This window comes from Aedes albopictus, chromosome 2 (assembly GCF_035046485.1).
Source record: "Aedes albopictus strain Foshan chromosome 2, AalbF5, whole genome shotgun sequence".
Lineage (NCBI taxonomy): Eukaryota > Metazoa > Arthropoda > Insecta > Diptera > Culicidae > Aedes > Aedes albopictus.
Window position 1 is genome coordinate 112,650,267 of NC_085137.1, and position 25,000 is coordinate 112,675,266.

General features: G+C 40.5%; 1 protein-coding gene across 5 annotated transcripts in view; it reads right to left on the reverse strand.

The window, feature by feature from the left end:
* The window catches only part of LOC109414139 (paxillin), a 285,833-nt gene that overhangs the window by 108,053 nt on the left and 152,780 nt on the right, over positions 1-25,000 (reverse strand). For 3 of the 5 annotated variants that reach the window (XM_062850255.1, XM_029853011.2, XM_029853013.2), the window contains 4 exons: positions 12,493-12,617; positions 1,253-1,469; positions 1,055-1,187; positions 874-986 (listed from right to left, as the gene is read on the reverse strand). In XM_062850255.1, the coding sequence (XP_062706239.1) occupies positions 874-986; positions 1,055-1,187; positions 1,253-1,469; positions 12,493-12,617 (588 nt within the window). Of the gene's footprint in view, positions 1-873; positions 987-1,054; positions 1,188-1,252; positions 1,470-12,492; positions 12,618-13,907; positions 14,085-25,000 lie in introns of those variants that run through there. The other 2 variants (XM_029853007.2, XM_029853014.2) reach the window with 2 other exon arrangements.

The following is a 25,000-nucleotide window of genomic DNA, read 5'->3' on the forward strand; positions in this document are numbered from 1 at the left end:
TCCGGTGTGCTTGCCGGGTTTCTAATAAGGTAACTTGCGCTTGCGCTAAGCGCACTGCTAAGGAAGTAAAACCATGTACAAAATTTCAAGTTAATTGGTTTGGAATTTACTGAGTTATAGCCCGAATGTGCCGAAAACACCAGCCACTGCCCAAGTGGCTCGGTACCCTATAACCTCCAGTTTCTACCTCTTTCCAAGATAAAAAAAAAAAACACTGCCGGCTACTGTCACGCTGGCAGTCACGTTTGACGGATTCCCGGAGTAACGACAAGCGAAGAGAATAATCATTTGGGAACCAGGGAGAGACCGGCTAGCCGAGGAAGTTTGGAGGTTTGGAAGCGATTGACCCAGGACCGGCTCCAGGAGAGGACTATTTATTCAGCGTGGAATCAACGAAGCGAATTGTAGTCCAACAAGTAACAAATAAGTACAGGTACTCTTCGATATCACGTACAAAAAAATATTTCCTTTGTACGTTATATCGAAGCAGAAAAAAATTTAACATTTTTTTATGCTAGTGTTGATGTATTCGACGTGAAATTAACCCCAATTAATGATTTCGTTGAAATTCACAAAACCAATAATGAAAAACATGAGTTTTCACGAAAAACTAATTTCGTTTTTTATGCTTCGATATAACGTACACTAAATTTTTCTCCAAATTGCGCTAATTTTGGGTAACAAGGCTAAAGCTGCAGCACAGCATAGATTTGAGTAATTTTGCAGTCTATCTGAGGGTTATTTCTGGGAAAAAAAAATAAAATTTCAATGTTGCACGTTATATCGAAGCAAAATGTACGTTATATCGAATTTGCTATAACGAGGGTACGTTATATCGAAGAATACCTGAAGCATAAAAGGCAGATGACTTACACTGATTCTGATAGTTGGCACTCGGTGTTCCAGTCATTTTTTCGGTAGTAGTTTCTCGCACTGTGATGGTGACCTGCCGACCAGGATGCGGTTGCGGATTGGGAGATTGATTCCTGAAAAAATCGAATTGAACATAAATACATCACATGCCAAACAATACTTCCACAATAGAAATACTTACCCATAGGGAACCGCGTAGATGGGGTTAGCGTTGGCCGCACTAAGTTCATCAAGCAGACTGTCCACGGAAGGTCGCTTAATGGTTTCGTTGATGGCATACGGCGAAGGACTAGTTGTTCCATTGTTGGGTGGATCTATGGGAGACAAAATATCACATTAAAAGACGTTGGAAACAACCACTTTTAAAATAAAAACTTACGTTTCTCCACAATGTTCCCATAGCGGGCACTGCTCAGATCTTGCAGCAGCGAGTCCAGCTCCGAAAGGTTTCCCGAAGCGGAAGTCTGAAGTCGCTGAGGTGTGTTGGATTGTGGCAACGAGTTCTGATGGGGTGTCGTGGATCGCGGAAGCGATCCATTGTACCCATTGGCAGATCGGGATTCTGTGACAGTTTTCGACGATGTTTGATATGTTTGCTGGAATAGAAAATATAAGAAACAAATAATAAAAGAAAGCGTTCAAGGAGTTAACAAATAATTGTAATGAATGTCATTCCTTGGCCAGCAATTATAATGTAAGCACTTTTTGTAATAACCCTTTTTTAACCCAATAGTTTTGCACATAGGGTCTTGTACCATTTGCGGAGGTGTACTTATTTTGGGCACTTGCCGCTATAACTAAGTCAATTTCAAACCGATTGATTTGAAATTTTGTATAGAGTTAGGCACGTACAGTATCTAACTCTAGTCTAGTCTAGTCTAGTCTACACATTTAGGCACGTACAGTATCTAACTCTGTACAAAAATTCAAATCAATCGGTTTGAAATTGACTTAGTTATAGCGGCACGTGCCCAAAGAAGCAAACCTTTAACCCTCTAATACCCAATCCCGCCTTTAGACGGGGTATAGTTTGAGCATTTTTGTAATGTTTGTGTCGTGGAAAATCTTTTTTTTTTATATTTTTGGCAAATATTTAGAACTGTTCTGTATATCTCAAAATGGTTTTTGGTGTATTTTAAAGCGTATTTACATTTTTTTTAAATCATTGAAAAAATGATGTTTAACCCTTTCAGGACGGTTGGGTCATTTGCACCTCGCTGACGCGTTCTACAGCGGCGAGGTTGGTGAAAAAAGTCGTCCCGAAGGGGTTAAGTCACCTTTTAGAAATCATTGTTTATTTTGTATTGAATCGCTACAATTAACATATTTTAAATTTTTCCCAAATCATACTATTCTTGTTTAATAGTTTAAGGGAATCGAATACACTCTAAAATTATTTTCCATAAAATTACACGGAAAATAAAATTTTCTGTGAAAAAAATTTAAAATAATAATATTTCAACAATAATCATAAAATCTCAAAATGTTTTCATCTCAAAAAATCCGTACCCCAAATTGGCTTCCAGGAAAAATATAAAAGTGTGGGGATGTTCAAAAATAAAAATTAGAAAAATCAAAAACTAAAATTCACAAAATCGAGAATTGAAAAGAATCATCTTCCAAAACATGTTTAAATCGATTTTAGATGACGAAAAATTATATTTAGATCAAAATCAAAAATTGGGGTATTAGAGGGTTAATGAATGAATTAGAACTGTTATTGCAATATGTTTGGAAAATCATCAATGCATTTTCATCGTCATAAAGCCCAATGAAACTCAAAAGCCAAAGAAAACATATACAGTACAATTTTCACGTTACTCATACTGCTATTCAATGTTGCCGACGCCAACGACGCCAATCGTGCCAGGCGCCTACAGGTAGACAACCATAATAGCGCATGTCGCGACGAAAGCTGAATTTACGCAAACAACCACTTTTCCCCGCGAAGGCGAGACATCGACGCGACACATGAAAACGGAAGTTGTTCACTGCCCCACCACCCCACCACCCACTCTGCCATGCACCATTCAGGACTTCGAGACATTGGCCGTTACAGTGAAGGTTTTTACGATGAATCACACCTCTTATTGGTGCATTGGCTAATCAAACGATGACTATTATCATCGTCATTTTCTTTATTTTTCGCGTGCACACTATGGTGACAAAAGACATAATCACTGCGCAGAGGTCGTAATTTCCTCGAAAATGCATCATAAACGTGTCGTCAAGAGTGATTAGGTACCTTCTAGCTCGGACGGAGCAATTCGGCATGAGAACGATGATGGCTAGGTGTATAGAGATCGGTATGTAGTAATCGAAAAACATATCATTGCCACCTCATTAAATGCGTTTGAGGCGATTCCGACGGTTGACTGTGCAGTGTTTGTAAACATAGCTTAAGATGTGAAGATAGCTTAGGAATGCGAGTGAGATTTGATCGATTAAGCGATCTGATGAAAAATGTAGACTTAGAGACGCATAAAAAAGTATGCAGCCAACCATCGCGTAATCAATTATAGAATCCAACCGGTTACGCGACTATTAGCGGAAATTACACGATTATAATGGAATATTAAAATGTGCACAAAATCTGATTTTAGTGTATCGGTTGATTTTGTTTATCTGATTTATTCTGCAATAAGCAAAGTTATTCACAACAAAAGCTCTATAATGATTCAAGGCTCATTCGCTACTGAAGTTTAAAATCTAAAATAAGATTCAAAGATGTTTCATCTGAAGGTACAGTAAACTGAAAAGTAATGGAGACGCATGGTAGCAGACTAAAAAGGGACATCTCTGTTGATAACCACGTAGATTTTTAAGGCAGAGAAGGAGAAGGAGGGTGGTCTGAGATTACCAGAATTTGGTCTACGTAATCTAAATTTAACAGGAATTTATGCTGATATTTATGTGGTGGATTTCCTGTTAGGATTGCTTCGGGAGTTGCTGCCGGGATTTATCCAAAATTTCTCCCAGGGTTTTATTTAAATTCCATCATAAATTCCTCTTGGAATTTGTCCAAAAAATCCTATTGTAAACCCTTTAGGAATTCGTGGACGAACTCGTCCAGGAATTCTTGCTGCTACTACAGGAATACTGAGATTCCTCTAGGACTTTCTGCCGGGGATTTTTATTAGAAGCCCTTTAGAAATATGACTAAGAATATTTCAAGGCATTGTTTCAGTGATACCTCCAGAAGTTTTTTTTTTTATTTCATCTGAAACTCCTGCTGGAATTCCTCTAGAAATTCGTGCTAATATTCCTGCAGGACGTTTCCCAGAAATTTTTACAGGAACTCCTCTAAGGATTTCTTCAGGGATTCCTGCTGGCATTTCTCTGGTGGTTTCTCCAGGATTTCTCTAAAGATTCCTCTATAGGGCTACTTCTATGGTATCCCGAGAGTTCCTCTTGGGATTCCTCCAGTATTTCCTCATGGTATTTCTGCAGGAACAACTCTTGGTATTGATTAAGCAATTTCTTTAGACTTTTACTTCTAGACTCTCTTGCAGTGAATTCTCCTGGAATTAATGCTAAAATTTCACAAGCCATTTCTGCTACGATTCTTCCAGGAACTGCTCCAGATATATCACCCAGAACTTTCTTCGGAAATTGCTCCGTGGATTTCTCCGGGAGTTTCATCTGGAATACTAACAGGAGTTTCTACAAAGATTTCAGTGGTTTCCTTTAATGATTCTACTAGGAGTTACTGCACTATTTTTTCCTGACATTGAAGTTCAGATCTGATCCAAACCTGTTTTCTTTCCATTTCGAATCACAAACCCTTTTCTAAAAGAAACTAGCACCCTGCTATCCGTCCAGAATCTTAGTTATTTTATTCTTAGGATTGTTGTTTGTCGATATATGTATAAAACAAGGTTGTGGGACGAAATGAGTTCGGTTCGTGCGTCCTAGTGTTGAGGAAGCTGGTGGTGACGCGATGCCACCAAATCCAGTACTGTTTCGGTTCGTCGCAGTCGTACCTACGAAAAATCAGTTCGGTTCGTACGTTCTAGTGCTGGAGAAGCGTTTATTAGGAGCACATCATCACTGAACACTGGAATGGATGTTTATCGATGAGTTCGTTCCATTTTATAATAATTATTTATGATGTTTAAAAACCAAAAGATAAATATTGAAAGGTTCGTCACGTCAAGTGTCGGCATAAGTTCCCCAGTCACTTTTTGTTAATAACTTATGTTTGTCTTGCATTGGCAAACTAATTTGAATGGTTCGTCATCTTCGGTGTCGACATGTGTAAGCTATGATCGAAATGAAAATAAGTGTATTCATCCAAATAGAGGTTGCATGAATCAAAACACTCACCAAAGGGTATCCACATCATGTGACTTTTCGCTTTCCCCACTAACAAAAACTGTGACAATCGTGGAGAAGATGAGGTGAGCTCGATCTCCAGTGGCAACGTACGTCACACTAACATTCCTTTCCCTCCCCGATGACCGTAAGGACGTGGACGAGGCGCCGTTATTGGCCTAACAAAGTTTGGAATTCTCGAAAATATACATTGAGAGCGGTAGCTACTCTCAAGCTCCGTTTGTTGGTTCCTTGTGCAATTTCGATTGTTCTGGTCAATCACGGAGTAGCAACTACGAATTGTACGGTCATCTATGCTCATCCTCATATATGTATAAAACAGGGTTGGAGGATGAAACGTTGAAAACAAATCGTTGAAAGCCGAAACGTCGAAAGGGAAAAACATTGAAAAATGAAAGAATTATTTTTCTTTAAAAGAATAAAGAAATCACTATTTACTTATGCAAATTACAGTTTTTTTTTCAGTTCGGGAGAGTCACTTCAACCAGTATTTAGATCTTTTGTGGCATTACTCGTATCCTTAGTATTTAGTGCATGTCGTACTACTCAATTATCATTGAGAGGCAATGAAGCATCGCTTTCTGTACAGTTCCTGTTTTGTTTTCCCAGAGGTGCAAGAAATCTATTGCGATGAAAAGGTCCCGTTATCATAGAGATTTAAATCCCAGTGAAAGAGCGCCCCTAATCAAACACAATCTATTCGAATTCTGAGAAACACAAAACGGTGTTACTGATACTTATCCATGCATCGAAACTTTAGCCCCATCCATGTCTTGCTTCTAGTTTAGTCGCAGGACAACATAGAAAAATCCGGGACTTTAGGCTAGTTGCAAAACTCTGTCAAATTAGAGAATGTATTCTGCAATAAGAATGCAGGTGAGTCCTTGAATTGCCAGATCACAGCCCTTGATAGGTTAGTACGCAGTTAGATACGTAAAGCATGTTTGTTTTCCTAACATCAAGTGTAGTCTCGGGTGGGCAAGATCCAATTCTTTAACGGAGCCCGTAACGTATGTAGATCGTGTTGCTTAACGGTTAAAGATCCACCAAACCGAACCCTAGTGACTTCCGGTTTGTCAAGTTGGGGTAATGTGTTTTAGTTATAAGGATTCATGGTACAAAGTCCTTTGTTACTACTGGTGACAGTTTCTTAAATTGCATTTATTCTGCCTTGCTGATAGTTAAAGATCGAACATATTTTAAATCCTCTCAACCATTTATCCATCAGCACGGGTCGCCTGACACCTTGGATTGGGGTGACGTTTCGGCATTCGACGTTTATTCTTTCAATGTTTTGCTCCAAAATAGGGTTTTGTAACAGATGCAAAAAAAAAATGCGTTACTGTTATACTTCTTATATCAAATTTGTAATGTTGCTTTAGACATATTTATAACAAACAAACTATGCAAAAAAAATGGGTGTTATTAAATCATAATAACATTACTTAGGGCTCCTATACCCGACTAGAGGATTCTAACAAAAATATTACATAATTATAACAAACCATAATATTCACAACTCATTGTTATTCAATCATGTTTAACATTTTTGGTGAGCTGTGGGCGACAAACTAAAACCAGAGAACCTTTAAGGGGCCGTCGGATTCGTAAAGAGTCGCGCACACATTGTTTTTTTTTGTTACAGTTGAGGAGGACCTAAGGACTCTTAAACGTTCAGGGCGACTGGAACCGATGGAGCCCGGGACCGAGACCAGTACAGTGGAGACGAATGCTTCATTCGGTACAGATTCACCTCAACTAGTTGTAACCCATCAAGTATCAAGCAAGTAACATCGCTAGTGTTTATGAAATACTATGTGTTCGGGACACTATTTGCTGCTTGGCAAATCACACCGATTGGAAAACGCAGAGCGGAATTTTCGGATTCGAAATAGAACACGTTCGATCGCATTGCCGGTCATAAGAGTACTAAACTTTATTATGCTGTAAAATACAATGTGTATGTGTGACAGAGAGCAAACAATAAAATATGTGCGTAAACTGTGTAGGTACAATATGTGTCCAAATCAAATTGTAATGATACAGGGATACTTTGTAGGTTTATTTGTGAGTGTCGTATTAGCGCGAACACTATGTATAACTGAATTATAGCACAATATGTTATAAATTTTGTTAAATAGCTCATTGTAATACAATTTAGTTTTCATTCTTCGACATTCAGAAAACAATGTTAGATAATCTTTTCAAAATATGATAGAAACTAAGAAAAATAGATGCAAAAATTTATTTCAGATTTTGTTATAATTTTGATCTTGTATAACAAAATAGTTCACTATTTTGATTGGTGTACAATTTTAGTTACAATTTAGTTACAATTTAACATTTTTGTTACAAATTTGGGTTATTTTAACATCATCCTTCATGGTTCCGGGTCATTTGGTCGAACACCATTTGGCCGAATGCCGTTTAGCCGAAAGGGTCATTTGGCCGAATGGCGTTTGGCCGAAAAAAGAATGATGAACTGAAATGACTATGCCACTGTTCTCCGCATCAATATGACTCGAAAGAACAACCGATAATTCAAAGAAGGAAAAATATTTCATATAATGTTGACAGTTCAACGCCAATTAATCTCAAAATGTCAAAACTAGAAAGAATAGCTTATGATTGAAAAAAGAAAATATTTGATCATAATGGTAGTTAGACTGCCAAAACTTCCTCTGAATTCCTTTGATTATAATTCGGCCAAACGGCATTCGGCCAAACGACCCATTCGGTCGGATGGCATTCGGCCAAATGGCGTTCAGCCAAACGGCATTCGGCCAAACGGCGTTCGGTCAAATGGCCGGACACCATCCTTCATGTACATACTTTATAACAAAATAGTTATCTAAAAATATTATAACATCTCTCAATATGTTATGAACTTGATATATTTTTGTAGTCAGTTGTACACGCAGAAAAATAAATTGTAAACACAATTAAATTCTAGTTCAAACCAACCGATTTTTCAGTTTACTATAGCGACAAACTGATTTCTAGTTTAAACTGAACTGTTCTATTGTTTGAAAATACAAATATTTTCATTTGTCGAAATTTTTGACAGTTTGTTAAAACAAACAGAGATATGGCATTTTCAACATGAAATAATGGATTGATTCAATCGACTGCACTTTTGCCACTAACAAACCCGGAATGTGATTTTGTTGGTGACGGCAGCAACTGCGGCAGCTAGCTCGGAAATCTATTTTTAGACCGTCGGTAAGCGGATGGGGAGGAGAACGACTAAAAAAAAGACAAAGAAGGCGAAACCGATCAACTTTTTGTGGATGCTGTCATGAATACCTGCGCGTTATCCATCACGACCAAAGCAGCACTTGGAAGTTGGCGTGATGGATTTGTTGCCCCTTCTTCGTTGTGGCGATGTTGGGGTAAAATGCTTAGATGTGTGAGTGCTTTCGGACCATGCTTATGGTTTTTATTTTGTTGAAACAAATGAAATTTTTGACATTATATGAAATGATGGTAATCGGTTGTTTTTATCAATAAACTCTAAATGAAAACAATTATATATAACTTTGGAATAAGTAAATTCTCAATTTGAAAATCAACCATGCGTTTTATTGTTTTAAACAAGCGCCATTTTTCTGCGTGTAAAAGCGTGAGGAATGGGTATTCAGCACGACCGTGCTGAGGCTAACAGGTTCCCACACCAAAATTAAATGCACTTCTCGCATTTCAACTAGATCTTCGCGAAAAAAAAAACACTAGTTGATGTTTTGTTTGTTCTGCTTCGTAATCACAAATCAAGTGGACTTAAACTGCTTTTACCAAATTTGGAGCATTTTCCCATAGTTTTCATAGGGTGATGCTAGAACAAATCGTTTTATCGCTTTATTGTTTTGTTTCAAATTTCTCGTCAAAGTAGTTTAAGAACCACTTTTAGAGCTTCCTAAAACGCGCATTTTCGTTCGCGGAGAATGTTGCTACGTCATTCCGTTCAAAAGATATTGATGATTTTTTAGAAAAAAATAGGCACTTTTCAAGTATTTTTTACTTGACTTACAAAAATTATACCCCTCTATTTTTTATATGTTTTATAACAACATTTCTTCTTTTGAATGCTGACAGAGGATATTTTTTATAATAGGAGGCAATCAGTGAAGTACTAGATTGAAAGTAGTGAGCTGAATTTTTGTATGGTGAGAGGATCGATTCTCCATTTCTGCAATGAAATGGTGCAAACAGCGTGGGTTATATGATTTCTTGTTTAATTTGATGCTGGTTGAGCAAAAGTTTGGATAACTGTGTTGTTGTATTATATATTTCTTGCAATTTCAACAACACAGTTACCCAAACTTTTGCTCAAACAGCATCAAATTAGGCAAGAAATCATATAACCCACGCTGTTTGCACAATTTCATTGCAGAAATGGAGAATCGATCATCTCACCATACAAAAATCCAGCTCACTACTTTCAATCTAGTACTTCACTGATTGCCTCCTATTGCCCCAACCCGTCATATCACCTTTTAAAAAGCTATGTTTAAAAAAAAACACCTTTAATTATTGAACAAAAAAAGATAACGACGTCTTCAAATGCTCCACAAGTGCTTCTTGGGCGACTTTGATAAAAAACCGAAACTGAAAAAGTTAATGCCAGAAAACCGGTTTTTTTCTTGAACCACCCTAAGCTTATTCAGAAAAATATCTCTAGATCGGTCTATTTTAAAGCTACATAAAAACTGTCTTTAGCAAACTTGCTCAAAATTAATAGATCTACAACTTTCCCGAAAAATGTATATAGTTATTCTTGCAAATAAAAAAATTTGGTTCCCATTTTTTTTTTTTTGAAAATATAGACCATCCTAATTTTTATGCACATTGGAAAGAGGGCCTTATTATCAGGGACAATTTTGTAGAATACCATATTTGTCTAAAAAATCATTTGAAGGCGCTGAATGCACCTTTCCTCGTAAATCTGGTTCGTGGACCACTGTGATTCCGGTCAACCCCAATGGCAATATTACTTACAGTTATGTTCATAAAAAAGCAGTGGAAGCCGATTTAAATACATATTGACCAATTTACGTATGTTCTGGTTCGATCGATTTAGTTAAAAATTTGGCGACGACCTACAAATATGGTTAAAGCAAAACTTAGACATTTTCGAAGCTAGTGGAAAAAAAGTTACCCGCTATATAAAATTGTTCAAAGCAATAGCATTAGCGAGTCGCACAAATTCATAGGTGGTGAAGTCCCAGAACACTGGCACTGTTATGTGTGTAATGTCTCTTTCCCGTCCGTTACCAAGGCACAGAGATTTGGGGCTAATCACTGACTATAAGGCATGATTGAAACAATCCTTCAACGGTCGAAAGCTATTCCTGGCTGAGTCCTTGCGACAGCTGAAGGATGGGAAAGGAAGACTAGTTGGACACCTAAGCAAGGCATGTAGAGACCTGCACGACCTCTCAGGCCTAGGTATCACGGGAATTTGGGTTTTGTTAGTGGAAGGGTTAAGTCCAAATGATATAACAACCTGTCGCGATATCTACAGGGTGCGGCAGGAAAAACTGCAAGGCACTATTACACGCTAAATATGGGGTATATATGACAATTTTTTCATGACAGTGTATCAGTCAATGTCTATATTCTAGCACTGCAAAATAAAAATAAACATATTTGATGTTTAACATGTGATAATGTAGGCCTAATAAGCAAATATCAATAAACTGCGCGCCCAATGGTCATTAAACAAAATGACTATAACAGTAACAAAATTAGCTTAAATTCGATGAACAACCAGACCACACTGATCCAGAGCCATGTAGTTTCACATACCAGATGAAATAAGTACATATATTTGATGATATTGTAGAGAAAATTAAAAATTTTGTTTTATCAGATACGAAATTTAGCGACCTGTGTGATTTTCTGCGGTTTGAAAATTCTGGTTGTCTTCATCTTCAGGCGCCGCCCTGTAAAGGTTAGTGACCAAAATGGGAATTTTTTGAATTAACTTTTCAGAAAACTAGCCTATTATAGATAATGGAACCTTGAAACATAGATTGGTTAATGTCAAATGGACGAAAATGAGGTTTGAAGTTGAAAAACACTTTCGCATTTTTTCCTGCCGCATACTGTATGAAATTGTTTAAAACCATAGCAGTGTAAATAAATTGAATTGTAGCTGAACCTCTAATAAGGAAGAAATATTTTGACAAGATATTAGAACCATTTCCGCCTAGGTAAATACAGGGGAACTTACGGATTTTCGGCAGTTTTGGTCTCTTCTTCATGTTTTTTAAGCCTGTTGAACTCCGTATTGGCCTCAAATCCTTCTCAACCAAGCTGAGTTGTATGCCCAAACTTCAGGCAATTTGGCCCACAAAAATCCCCCATGACGAAGAGAACAACCTGACGATAATACCCTTAATCACTCTATGAGGGTAAAAATTATGAAAATATTTTCTGAATAAAAAAAATCAAAACAAACACTGCTATTATTATGAACAATTCCACATAGTGCTTGACTTATCTCCAAATGTGTCGAAAATAGATCAATTTTGATATAACAAAATTCACTATATTATCTCGCGTTTAGTATCATACAGGCGTATCTACAATGATCGATTTCTCTTCGTCGATTTTCTCTTCGGATTATAGCCAAGTTTCGTGTTCAAAAGGAATCGCTCAAGAAAGTTCTTGACTGATTCCTGTCAGAAACTTTCCACAATGACTGCCATTTGAATTGTCATTCCTTAGCAACTGCGTACTGCGATCGAAGAAAAACGGTTTCATGGGCGATTCAGGCAAGGAATTTCCCATGCATCAAGATAGGCCAAAAAATTCCTTCTAAACTGCAAATAGCCCTTATTCCGGAAAATACGACCAATATTCGGATGATCTCTCGGTATATTCCGGTGAAGGACGACTGGGACTAGCATCTAAAACAACAAAAACAACCAAAAATGATTTGCAGGCCAAGTTATTTGCCAAAGAGAAAATCGATGAAGAGAAATCGATCATTGTAGATACGCCCGTATGATACTGAGTGCGAGATTTGTAGTTCACTGTCAAATTTTCAGCTCAATCGATCATACGACCACAAAGTACAACATGTCAAAGTTGGCCATTTCGTTTGGAAATCGGCTTTCACTGCTATGTTTATGAACATAAATGTATATTTCAATCTTACCGAATCTCAGTGAGTTAGATTAACCAAGCAGCTATGGTTTCTTCTTCTATATCATGATTATTATCTATCCGGATATCAAAGCAACATATCGAATATCGAAACAACATGCAAATCAAACTTACCGGACTTGGCGTTTGTTTGTTCCGTACGCCATTCAGGCTACCATAACCGGGAACCGAGGAACCACCACCACCAACATGTTGATTATGCCCTGGGACAGTGTTCTGCAGATCGGCGAGTAAAGCATCTGAAAGTAAATTAAAAAGAAAAGAACTCTGTAAGTAACTGAGATTTATTTCATGTTAAAAGTATGTAGTTCCTAGGGTCTAGGAGATAAGTGTAGAAGTTAAAAATGTTAAAATATCCGATTCAGTTCAGACTCCCATAAAAATAAAGGCTGATCACATACATAAACGAGTCCCGGCTGAAAGATTCTCCAATAAATTGAAAGTATCTTTGCTTGTAGAAATCCAAATTGATGAAGAAAGAAGACAAACCAGCACAAAATTCTGACGAACACTGGGCTGGTCGATACAATCGTTAGACAGACCTGGGTATAATTCCGAATAACTTCAATTTCAAACACCTGAGATAAATAAATTGAATGCACATGTACACAATTTGAGCAACTACTATTTAAATGGAATAGTTACTATGTAATAAAATACTTCTGTGTTAAAAAGAATGATTAGGTTCACAAGATCTTGGTCATATTTTTCCGAAGCCACCATCCATAACACAGCGCAACATTTTTTTGTCTCAAGAGCAAACTTATGTGTCTCCGAAGGATTTTGGGCCGCTGAATCCGAATCCGGGCTCAGATTTGCTCCAACACGTCACAATTTTAAGCTATACCTTAATTTATAGGGCAAAATATGCGATTTTGGGCTTTTTTGACTGCAAGTTATTAAGCATGGAAATATTTTTTTTAAGTAATCAAAAGGTTAATTGGTCAGTTAACATCTAAATTAACGACTCATGCAAAATATTTCGTTTTACCTAATTAAATTAGATAGATTTAAGCATTTTATGTAAGTATGAAAACTTGCATGCAACTTTTGGAGGGTGACTTGTATGGGAAATATCGTACCTAACAATAATCGCTTAGAACTATCAAATTCGATTTGGTAAAACGAAATATTTAGTATGAGTCGTTAATTTAGATGTTAATTAACCAATTAACCTTTTGATTGATTAAAAAAAATATGTCCATGCTTAATAACTTGCAGTCAAAAAAGTCCAAAATCGCATATTTTATCCTATAAATTGAGGTATAGCTCAAAATTGTGACGTGTTGGAGCAAATCTGAGCCCGGATTCGGATTCAGCGGCCCAAAATCTGTCAGAGACACACAAGTTTGCTCTTGAGACAGACCAAAAGTTATTTTTTGTTACGCTGTGTAATACAAATCAAAACGGTAATAACTGACCAATCTTATCTTCGTTATCTTTGAGCACAACAGACGAATGACTAACTGTGACAACCATTCGTCATTCATAGCTACGTTCAAAATTCCCAAAAAAAAACATAAATCTACCTAGAAAATCCTGACAATTCTCCTGGACACTTTCGTAGGTCAGCACTTCCGATCCACGTGACATTTGATAAACACACACAATCCACCTTATCCGCAACAATCAATCGAAAACAACTTGAATAAAAAACACTGCGATTTCACTAATCTCAGAACGGGACCGACGCGAATGTCGCTTGCAAAAAGACTAAATTAGGGCTCGCGCTCACTCTCGCAATATTCCAGCCAATCGCTTACATTTAGGTCCACTCCACGGGGAAGAAATCGTGAGTCGGTACCAAACCAATATATGTATGTACGGACGACGGGGCCATACGAAAGCGGTTATGATTGTGAAGGGGTAAACAAACACCCAACACCCCGGCTCGTTAAAGTGAGCTATAACAGCGATGGGGGGTGTTTTCTTCTAAAGTTCTGGTGCAACAAACGTAGGAAATCATATTTCAGACGGCAGTGACATCGATGACGCACTCCGGCCAACGTTGAGGCGCGCGCAATCTATGACGAATGGTGACGTGCGATAGACAGTTATTGGCAATACGAATCTAAAATTGATATTCACTGAGAGGAATACGAGTATGGTGGGTAATGACGGACGCGCGATAAGTTTAATATCGAATGTTTAATATCGAAAACAGATACTGCAACAATGCATACTATAGAGCATTTCCGGCCCAAAACACGAAAAAAATGATATTTTTCAATTTGAATAAGCTTTTGTTCATGCACTGGGTTTCACGAATCATTTACTTTTGCATCAACACATAACCAATTTTCCTCACCTAGCTTTTGAAAAGGCGGGGGCCCATGGCGCAGTGGTCGCACGTTCGCTTCATCAGCGGATGGTCATGGGTTCGATCCTAGCCCCAGCACTTGCAATTTTTCGTCAGTTTTTCTTCCCCCCCCCCCATAGCGGCTGACACCTAACCCTCTTCTGAGCGTATAGCTCTAAAGGACCCGGAAACCTTGGATATCGGCGAACGACAACTCATAATGGACGACTCCCAATCGGACTGGAGAATAAATAACAGATACACATCAACGACATCGTCCTCATCATTCTACCTAGGACAGGGTGTAGAAGTGAAAGCAGCACAAAGGCAACCAGTTCGATTAGGGGAATAGAATAGAATACATTTTGGCGCTGTACCAAGTGTAAGTGCAGCTGCCAATTGGAATTGCTCACGTAGTGCCCTAGTGAACAAAATAAGGCTAGGCAGTTAAAAATTAAAAAAAAAATCTTTTGAAAAGGGCGAATGAAAAAACATCTAATTTTCTTCTTCAAGAAATTGTAACACGAAAACCGTTTGTGTCTTCAAAGATGTTTGAGGATATTTGAAACAATTTTAGAAAAAAATACACTAATAGTAATATTCATCGAGGATCTATGTTAGATGTCATATGACTTCAATTTTCCAGAAACCTTACCCCCGAACTGAAAGGCTAAATGTCAAAAAACGAATTTTCGGTAGCAGGCTCGGAGGGTCAAGTCACATATACCAATCAAATCAGTTCGACGAATTGAGATGATGTCTGTGTATGTATGTGTGTGTGCATGTAAAGGCCACTCATTTAAAAAAAAAAACTCCCCATTGGCCGATTTTTAGGATTATAGTTCGAATCGAACCTGAATTTTACCGCATTGTTTGCTATCAATAATGGTCCGCCATTTCAGTGATCCGGACCAGAACCGGTAGAACTGGCTTTAAAACTGAACCAAGCCCCATCATGCGACACATCGAACTGCGGTGATCTTTGTAACCTTCAGCTTGGTTGACGGATTTTGGGCGGAAATCAACACTGGAGACCAGATATTCCACGATGTTGATCGCAAAATTCAAGATAGTAGCCTAATACTCAAGATGGCGGCTAGCGTGGCCCATACTTAAGGCTCAATTGAAAATGGCCAATGTTCTAGAACTAAAATAGCACTTTTTCCCAAAATGATCCACAAATCAAAGAAAATAAGAATGTCCGATTGTTTATTTAGTCAATTATGACAGTCAGACACGCTGGTTTTGTTCGCTTTTTCGTCATTCTGGAGAAAAGTGCTTTTTCGCTTATGGATAATATGCGATTATCATTTGAGCCTTAAATGAAAAACAAAAATTTCGAAAAATACCAAGTCTTACCTCCTGAAACAGTTGTTTTGGACTCGCAGAAACTACGTTCAAGTTTTGAGCAAAATCGGTCAAGTCGCTTAGGTCGCTCAACAAGCTTGAAGTTTGTATGAAAAAAAACTTGGCCAAATGTATGCAGAAATCTTATGTTTTCGATTTTTGCCACTAGGTGGCGCCGTAAGCATTTAATTCTTCAACCCTTTGGTATTCTTGTAAATGACTATATGCCAAACAACTTTGTCAAAGACCGAAAACTGATCCGACGGCTGTGAAAAATGTTATATCCTAGACAAAGTGAGGCGGAGTATTGAGATTTCGTTATTGATATTATTCCTTCACATGTTATGAGAAAACAACAATAAAGTTTCGCCTCACTTAACCTGAGGTAAAACTTTATTACCAGACATCGGATCAGTTTGTGGTCTTGCACAAAGTTGTTTGGCATAACCTACAATGATACCAAAGGGTTGAATTGTTCAACACTTACAATGCAACCTAGTGGCAAAAATCGAAAACTTAATATCTCTGCATACATTTGGCCACGTTTTCCCATACAAACTTCAAGCTTCTTGAGCGCCCCCTTAGACTTGACCGATTTTGCTCAAATTTTGAACGTAGCTTCTGGGAGTCCAAAACAACAAGTTTCAAGAGGTATGACTTGGTATTTTTTCGATTTTTTTTTTGTTTTTCATATAAGTTCAGGCCACCTCAATGGCAAATCAAAATTCAAGATGGCGGCTGTTTAATGGTGTTTTAGGCCCTAAAATCATGCAATATGGTGTAATGTTTTGACGTTTTTAATTTTTTTTAAGCAAAATTCTTTTGCTTTGAGATTAGTTTATTGTAAATATTATGCATTAATAATTAATTAACTACATTGAAAAACGCTTTGACGTTTTTCTCTTTTTAAGTAAAATCACGCTTTGAATTCATTTACAGAATTATGCCATAAAATAATTATCGCTATAAAATAAAACTGTTTAGATTAGATTCGACATTCAAAATCGTCTTGACTTTGCTCGTTTGAATTAGAAACTAGAGCTATACGTGTATGTCGGTTTGTGTCTCGGCTAAACCAGATGCTATAAAAATGACGTAGTGAGTGCAGTGATGGCTCCTAAATATACATAACTCATGTAAACCATCTTGACGAACCTAGGAATGCGCCAATAATTTAGATCGCCATTCGAATTCTTCGTTGGCGCGATTATTCGAATAATAGGGGATTGTTTAAGAAGTTTATTTGGGAAAATTGACCAAAGCTCGATCATTTCGTTCATCATAAGGCTGGTGTGTGGAAGTAATCGCGGTTTTTAAGTATCGATAAGTGCAGTATATCAGATCAATCTGAGCCCTTCGTTTCCGTACCGAAGGTAATTTTGTGTAAAAAAGTGAATTCGTGGAAAGTGTTTAAAACGGTTTTTTTGTGTCTTATTTCGTTAATTTAGTAAAATTGTACGTGGTTTCCGGTCAGATAGACCGTGGTTATTTTTGCGTTTCTTCTACGTTTCGTATTTTGGATTCGTACAAAAAGGTAAAGTTAGTTTTTAAGGAGTTTAACTTGACAAGTGACTAATTTAGACTGTTCGCGTTGGACTATTTCCAGCGCCAAGGCGCTTTTTATTGTACGGGCTGGAATCAATTTGTGTGACAAGCGGAGTCAATTAGGGGTTACCCGTGGCGTCCCTGGCGCCCTTCTCGTCCGAGGTACTCGGACGGACATTTTTGAGCTCGGGAATCCGCAAAGGCCCGCCTTTCGAGGTAGCTAAACGGAGCGAGGTGAAGTTCGTTAGATAGCGAACGAAGTTCTCCGGCGGTCGCCAATAGCCGTCGTTAAAGTCCACCTCACGCTACAACCCCCTAGTGGACAGAGTACCGAGAGCACGGTCCGCGTACGTAGCCAAGTGTCGTGCGTAGGACCGGATCTTATCCGAAGGCGAGGAGTTTCATTTCATCGTGTACGGTGGAACCCACAAGGAGAAGCCGTGCGAAGGGTACGTTGGCTCTTTGTCCCGAGGAGACGGTCACAATCCGTCGTAGCGAAAGCTCTCGAGGAATCGACAAATCGGAAGCCTTCCGTCCAGCCTCCACCTCCTCCGCACCGATATTTCGGCCATACTCCCGAGCTCTAGAGTTCATCGCTGCCGCCATCACTACAGCGACAGCGGCCAAGCATCGTCATCGTCATTGCTACAGGGATCTACCATCGCAACAGGCATCCCTCGTCCAGCTCCGGCAAACGCCGGAACCGTTCGTCGTCGGAGGACGACGAGACAACGCTACAGGGTAACAAAACCTGCGCAGGTACGTGGAAACCTTATTTCATGGCCATGATTGTTTCCATTTTTCCAACCCGTAAACTTGTGTAAATAAAAGGTCCAATCCGAACTAGTTTATTCCGAATCGTTAATGAAATCTGGTTTGCAATTGTGAAAATTTTAGAATAAATTCGTTTTAAATAGTTGAATTGTAATTTACTTTTTTACAGTAATTTAAATCTTTACGGTTGGGGTAAATTGACCCTCTGAACTTCCACCGTCTATCCCAAGCGAACGAATCGAAAGAGCCTAGGTCGGGGTTTTCTATATCGTAAGTGGGCAGGGTAAGGTGGCGTATTTCCGGGTTCGTTGGATAAGAGTGAAGCCGTTCACGAGTCCCCTGAGGGAAAAGTCTTCAAAGTCGGGCAAATTCAAAACGACAGGTGGTCTCTCGAGTTTCGGGAGTGGCGCTTAAGCCATCTTGTTTCAAAAACCTCGTGAATATTCCTGAACGGTTACAATGGGTATATTTGGTATGGGGAAGATGTCCGGAGTCCAAAAAAGGCGACCAAAATATCCCAGGTGGCGGACTCAGTAAAATCCAAGATGAAATCTCGAAATCCAAAATGACTCTTAAACCACGCAATAAGAGTATATTTGGGGTGGGGAAGATGTCTAGAATCCAAAAATGACGACCAAAATATCCAAGATTGTGGCCTAAGATCCAAGATTTCAGCGATGAAATTACCTTCTCAAAAATGATGATGATTAACCTGGGCTTGTTAGGGGAATATCTGTAAATAAAAAGAAAATCGGGTTAAGTACTGTTCCTTTGAATTCCACTAAGAATTTGCATCCTTTGACAGATACGTATTTCGACCTCAACCGTAAGGTCGTCTTCAGTGTCTTGTCGAGTCAAGTACAAGACACTGAAGACGACCTTACAGTTGAGGTCGAAATACGTATCTGTCAAAGTAAGCTAATTTTTAGTGGAATTCAAAGGAACAGTACTTAACCCGATTTTCTTTTTATTTTCTCAAAAATATTTTTTTTTAATTTTCCGCGAGTTCGAGAATAGTTTTTTCGGCTTTTCTTTTTGAATTTTCTCAACGGCGGTAGAAAATTTTGTAGAGAACTTTTTCCACTTCATATTTTTTTTTTTTGATTCCTGAGAAAATTTGCTTTCATTTTTATTAAAAAACTTTGTTTCTACGATGCTTCGTTCTTGAGTTATAATTTGTCACAGAAAAGGCTTATATGACACATTTGGACATTTTTCAACAAAATTGGCCATAACTCAAAAACGAAAAACAAGTGCATTTCAAAAATGTTAGCGATTAAAGCTTATGAAATAACCTTCTCAAAAATATTTTTTTGAAAATTTTCCACGAGTTCGGGCATTGTTTTTCCAGCTTTTCTTTTCGAATTTTGTGGAAAACTTTTTCCAGTTCATATTTTTTTTTGCATTTCTGAGAAAATTTGCTTTTATTAGCATTAACATTAAGCGAGTCGCACAAATTCGTAGGTGGTACAGTCCTAGACCGCTGCAAAACGGTGAGTCGATAAGGAGAGCGTCCAATATAGCTCTGGTCCTCACAAGTTCCTACCTCATGCTTCCACGGGTCAAGCGATGACAAAGAGTGCCAGCTAAGAGTTGTGTGCTTAGCTGGTAGTGCAGCCTGGGCACTGTTGTCCTTCTGACTTCAGCTAGATTGAGGAGGTACGATCCGGGTGTCTGTTCACCAAGGAGGTGCGGCTCAAACAGCGTCTGTTCTGGCATCCAGCGGCTGAGTAAGAAACGCTGCACCACGCCCAGCTAGATCCAAGGTGGTAGCTCCATCAGCGTGGTCGTCCCAGTGTTGGTTGGGACGTTAAACAGAACTGGTACGATGGCCCTCCGGTGAGACAGGAGTGTTGGCGTAGGCCCAATAAGCCACCCGTAAAAATCCCCATTGCGAATAACATAGGAGAAAATACGACTCGATACAATCGGCAAAGACCCACGCGACGAAATAAGGACTACGATTGGAAACTTGGAACATGGAATTGCAAGTCACTAGGTTTCGCAGGATGTGACAGGATAATCTACGACGAACTACATCCCCGCAACTTCGACATCGTGGCGTTGCAGGAACTTTGTTGGACTGGACAGAAAGTGTGGAAAAGCGGGCATCGAGCGGCTACCTTCTACCAAAGCTGTGGCACCACCAATGAACTGGGAACAGGATTCATAGTGTTGGGCAAGATGCGACAACGTGTGATCGGGTGGCAGCCGATCAACGCAAGGATGTGCATGTTGAGAGTTAAGGGCCGTTTCTTCAACTACAGCATCATCAACGCCCACTGCCCACACGAAGGCAGACCCGATAACGAGAAAGAAGCGTTCTACGCGCAGTTAGAGCAAACATACGATGGTTGCTCGCCGCGTGACGTGAAAATCGTGGTCGGCGACATGAACGCGCAGGTAGGAAGGGATGAAATGTACAGACCGGTAATCGGGTGAAACAGCCTGCACGCCGTATCGAATGATAATGGCCAGCGATGCGTAAACTTTGCAGCCTCCCGTGGTATGGTAGTCCGAAGCACCTTCTTCCCCCGCAAAGATATCCACAAAGCCACCTGGAGATCACCCGACCATCAAACAGAAAACCAAATCGACCACGTTCTAATCGACGGTAAATTCTTCTCAGATATAACCAACGTCCGCACATACCGCAGTGCGAATATAGATTCGGATCACTACTTAGTCGCTGTATGCATGCGCTCAAAACTTTCGACAGTTATCACCACGCGTCGAAGTCGAACGCCGCGGCTCAACATCGAGCAACTTCGTAACGTAGAAGTGGCTCAAGACTACGCGCAGCAGTTAGCAGTGGCCCTACCAACGGAAGAGCAGCTTGGCGCAGCTACACTTGAAGATGGCTGGAGGGACATCCGATCCGCCATAGGTAATACCTCGGCTACAGCACTAGGCTTCGCGACTCCGAATCACAGAAACGACTGGTACGACGGCGAATGTGAACAGTTGAAAAACGAGAAGAATGCAGCATGGGTGAGAATGCTGCAACACCGTACGAGAGCGAATGAGGCACGTTACAAACAGGCGCGGAACAGGCAGAACTCAGTCTTCCGGATGAAGAAGCGCCAGCAGGAAGAACGAGATCGCGAAGCGATGGAAAAGCTGTACCGCGCTAAGGACACACGAAAGTTCTACGAGAAGCTGAACCGCTCGCGCCAACCGCTTTGTGCCACAAGCCGACATGTGCCGAGATAATCACGGGAATATTCTCACGAGCGAGCGTGAGGTGGTCGAGAGGTGGCGGCAGCATTACGATGAGCACCTCAATGGCGACGTTGCAAGTACCGAAGGTGGCGTGGTAACAGATCTAGGAGTATGTGCACAGGACGAAAGACTTCCGGCCCCTGACCTTCAAGAGATTGAGGAGGAGGTTGGCCGGTTGAAAAACAACAAAGCCACTGGAGCAGATCAACTACCAAGCGAGCTTCTAAAATACGGTGGAGAAGCACTGGTGAGAGCACTACACTGGGTCATTACCAAGACTTGGGAGGAGGAAGTATTACCGGAGGAATGGATGGAAGGTATCGTGTGTTCCATCTACAAAAAGGGCGACAAGTTGGATTGCGGGAACTACCACGCGATCACACTACTGAGCGCTACCTACAAGATACTCTCTCAAATTTTATGCCGCCGTCTATCACCGATTGCAAGAGAGTTCGTGGGGCAATATCAGGCTGGATTTATGGGTGAACGCGCTACAACGGACCAGATGTTCGCCATCCGCCAGGTGTTGCAGAAATGCCGCGAATACAACGTGCCCACACATCACTTGTTCATCGATTTCAAATCGGCGTATGATACAATCGATCGAGAACAGCTATGGCAGATTATGCACGAATACGGATTCCCGGATAAACTGATACGGTTGATCAAGGCGACGATGGATCGAGTGATGTGCGTAGTTCGAGTATCAGGGACACTCTCGAGTCCCTTCGAATCTCGCAGAGGGCTACGGCAAGGTCATGGTCTTTCGTGCTTGCTGTTCAATATTGCTTTGGAGGGTGTAATTAGGAGAGCGGGGATAAACACGAGTGGAACGATTTTCACGAAGTCCGTTCAGCTGCTTGGTTTCGCTGATGATATTGATATTATTGCTTGTAAATTGGAGACGATGGCGGAAACGTACATCCGACTAAAGAGTGAAGCCAGGCGAATCGGATTAGTCATTAATGTGTCGAAGACAAAGTATATGATGGCAAAGGGCTCCAGGGAGGAATCACCGCACCCGCCACCCCGAATTGAAATCGACGGTGATGAAATCGAGGCGGTTGAAGAATTCGTGTACTTGGGCTCACTGGTGACCGCCGACAACGACACCAGCAGAGAAATTCAGAGACGCATTGTGGTAGGAAATCGAGCTTACTTTGGACTCCGCAGAACACAACGATCGAATAAAGTTCGCCGTAAACGAAGTTAACTATCTATAAAACGCTGGTTAGACCGGTCGTTCTCTATGGGCACGAAGCATGGACCCTACGTACAGAGGACCAACGCGCTCTTGGAGTTTTCGAACGGAAAGTGTTGCGTACCATCTACGGTGGAGTGCAGATGGAAGACGGGACTTGGAGAAGGCGAATGAACCACGAGCTGCATCAGTTGCTGAGAGAACCAACCATCGTCCATACCGCGGAAATCGGGAGGGTACGGTGGGCGAGTCACGTCATCAGGATGTCGGATAGCAACCCGACTAAAATGGTTCTCGAGAGTCATCCGACCGGTACAAGAACACGGGGAGCGCAGCGAGCTAGGTGGGTCGACCAAGTGGAGGACGATCTGCGGACCCTACGCAGAGTGCGGAACTGGAGACAAACAGCCATGGACCGAGTGGAATGGAGACGGCTACTATGTACAGCAGAGGCCACTCCGGTCTTAGCCTGATCGAGGAGGAAGGAGGAAGGAGGAGCAACAGGAGCGTTTTCGGGTGTTGCAGAGGGGCTCAGGTGCGTTACATGAGATCCAAGGGTGTTTCAGGTTTTTTTTTGTGTTTTTTAGGAAGCTTCAGCGAATTTTCAGGGGGTTTTGGAAGCGTTGCAGGAGCGTTTTCAGGGTTATCGGAGTGTCTCAGGTATATTACAAGAGGTCTAAGAGGGTTTCAAGGAGTTTCCGGAGGCATTTCAGAAAGTGTTAGAGGATTTTCAGTGGGATTAGAGGCGTTACTGGACCGTGTTTGGGGTCTAGAAAAGTATCAGGTGCGCTTCATAGGATTTTCAGGGGCATTTCAGGAAGATTCAGAGGATTTTCAGCGGATTCCAAGGGCGTTTCAAGGGATTCCCGAGAGTTTCAGGGGCGTTACAGAAGCTATTGAGGAGGCTTAAGGGTGCCTACTGTTTTTGAAAATACGTTTTTAATACTACTCTTAGGTGAGCTTCAGGGGAATTTCAGGGGAGTATTCGAGCGTTCAATAAACGTTTCAGGTGGTATCAAGAGGGATTTAAAATGTTCCAGACTCATTACGTTTGTAGATCAGATGACCTATACTTTTCAACGATGTCAAGATGATTCATATTTCGCAAACGCAAAACTGGTCTGAAAACAATATTTTATAAGGCAGCATCCATTTATTACGTAACGCTAAAATTAGCATTTTAGATCCCCCTCCTCCCTCCTCCCTCCGTAACGCTTTTTTGTATAAAAATCCTAAAATTTTTGTTTGAACCGTAACGCTTTGTCGTACTCCCCCCACGTTCCCCTATAGCGTTACGTAATTTGTGGACGGCGCCTAATAGTAATTCAAAAATAAATTTTGAAATTACGAGGGGTTTCAGGGGGTTTTAGGGCGCTGGACGTTTGAGGGGGTTTGATGGGGCGTTTCAAGTGGTTTCAGAGAGTTTCAAGGGGATTTCAATACGTTTTAAAGAGTTTAATGAGGATTTCAGGAACGGATGAGTTGGTTTCAGGGCTGTTTCATAAGAGTTGCAGGGAAATTGTGGTGCCCTCTGGTCCTGGAGCCTCATTAACCTTCCTAATGCATCACATTGGGAACAGCTCACTGGTGTAGTGCACGATATGGGTCAAAAATGGCCCTAATGCACAAGAAGGGTAAAATCCTCCTGCATCCCCAGGAATCTCCTTCATTATAATGTTTATACTTGTGTATTATGTACAAGTAGTTTCTTAACCAAGAAATATTTAACCCATCACAACGTTGATTGGAAAATCCCCTTTTTCCCATTAGGACATCCATCTCACAGTTTGTCCAGGTTCACCACGATGAAAGTGGAAACCTCGTTCATCACAAAGCTCGAGGAAACGAGAACATAAACACTCGTAAATTGCGATCGGAAATTTTATGCCAACACTTCAAACTGATCGATCACCTCGCCGGCCATCACCGTGCCCGGTCACGGGTCAGTAGATTGCTCTTTATCCTCGCGGGCGCACGAGTGCAGGGCGGCAGCACAGCTTGACTCCAGTCAGTGTAGGAAATATTGCACCATCATCTGGATCGGAGGAACTTTAAACCACCCGCCATTGGCGACCACGGACGATACGATGGGACCGCGCGCGCTCGCGCGCAAAGTCGATGGTGTCAATGAGATACCAAACGCCGTGCTTGGCATCTAGATGGAACTTAAGTGACCGCTGGAATTTCTCAACGGGAGAAATTTTGCATAAACTACAGTGTTTGAAGTTTTTTTT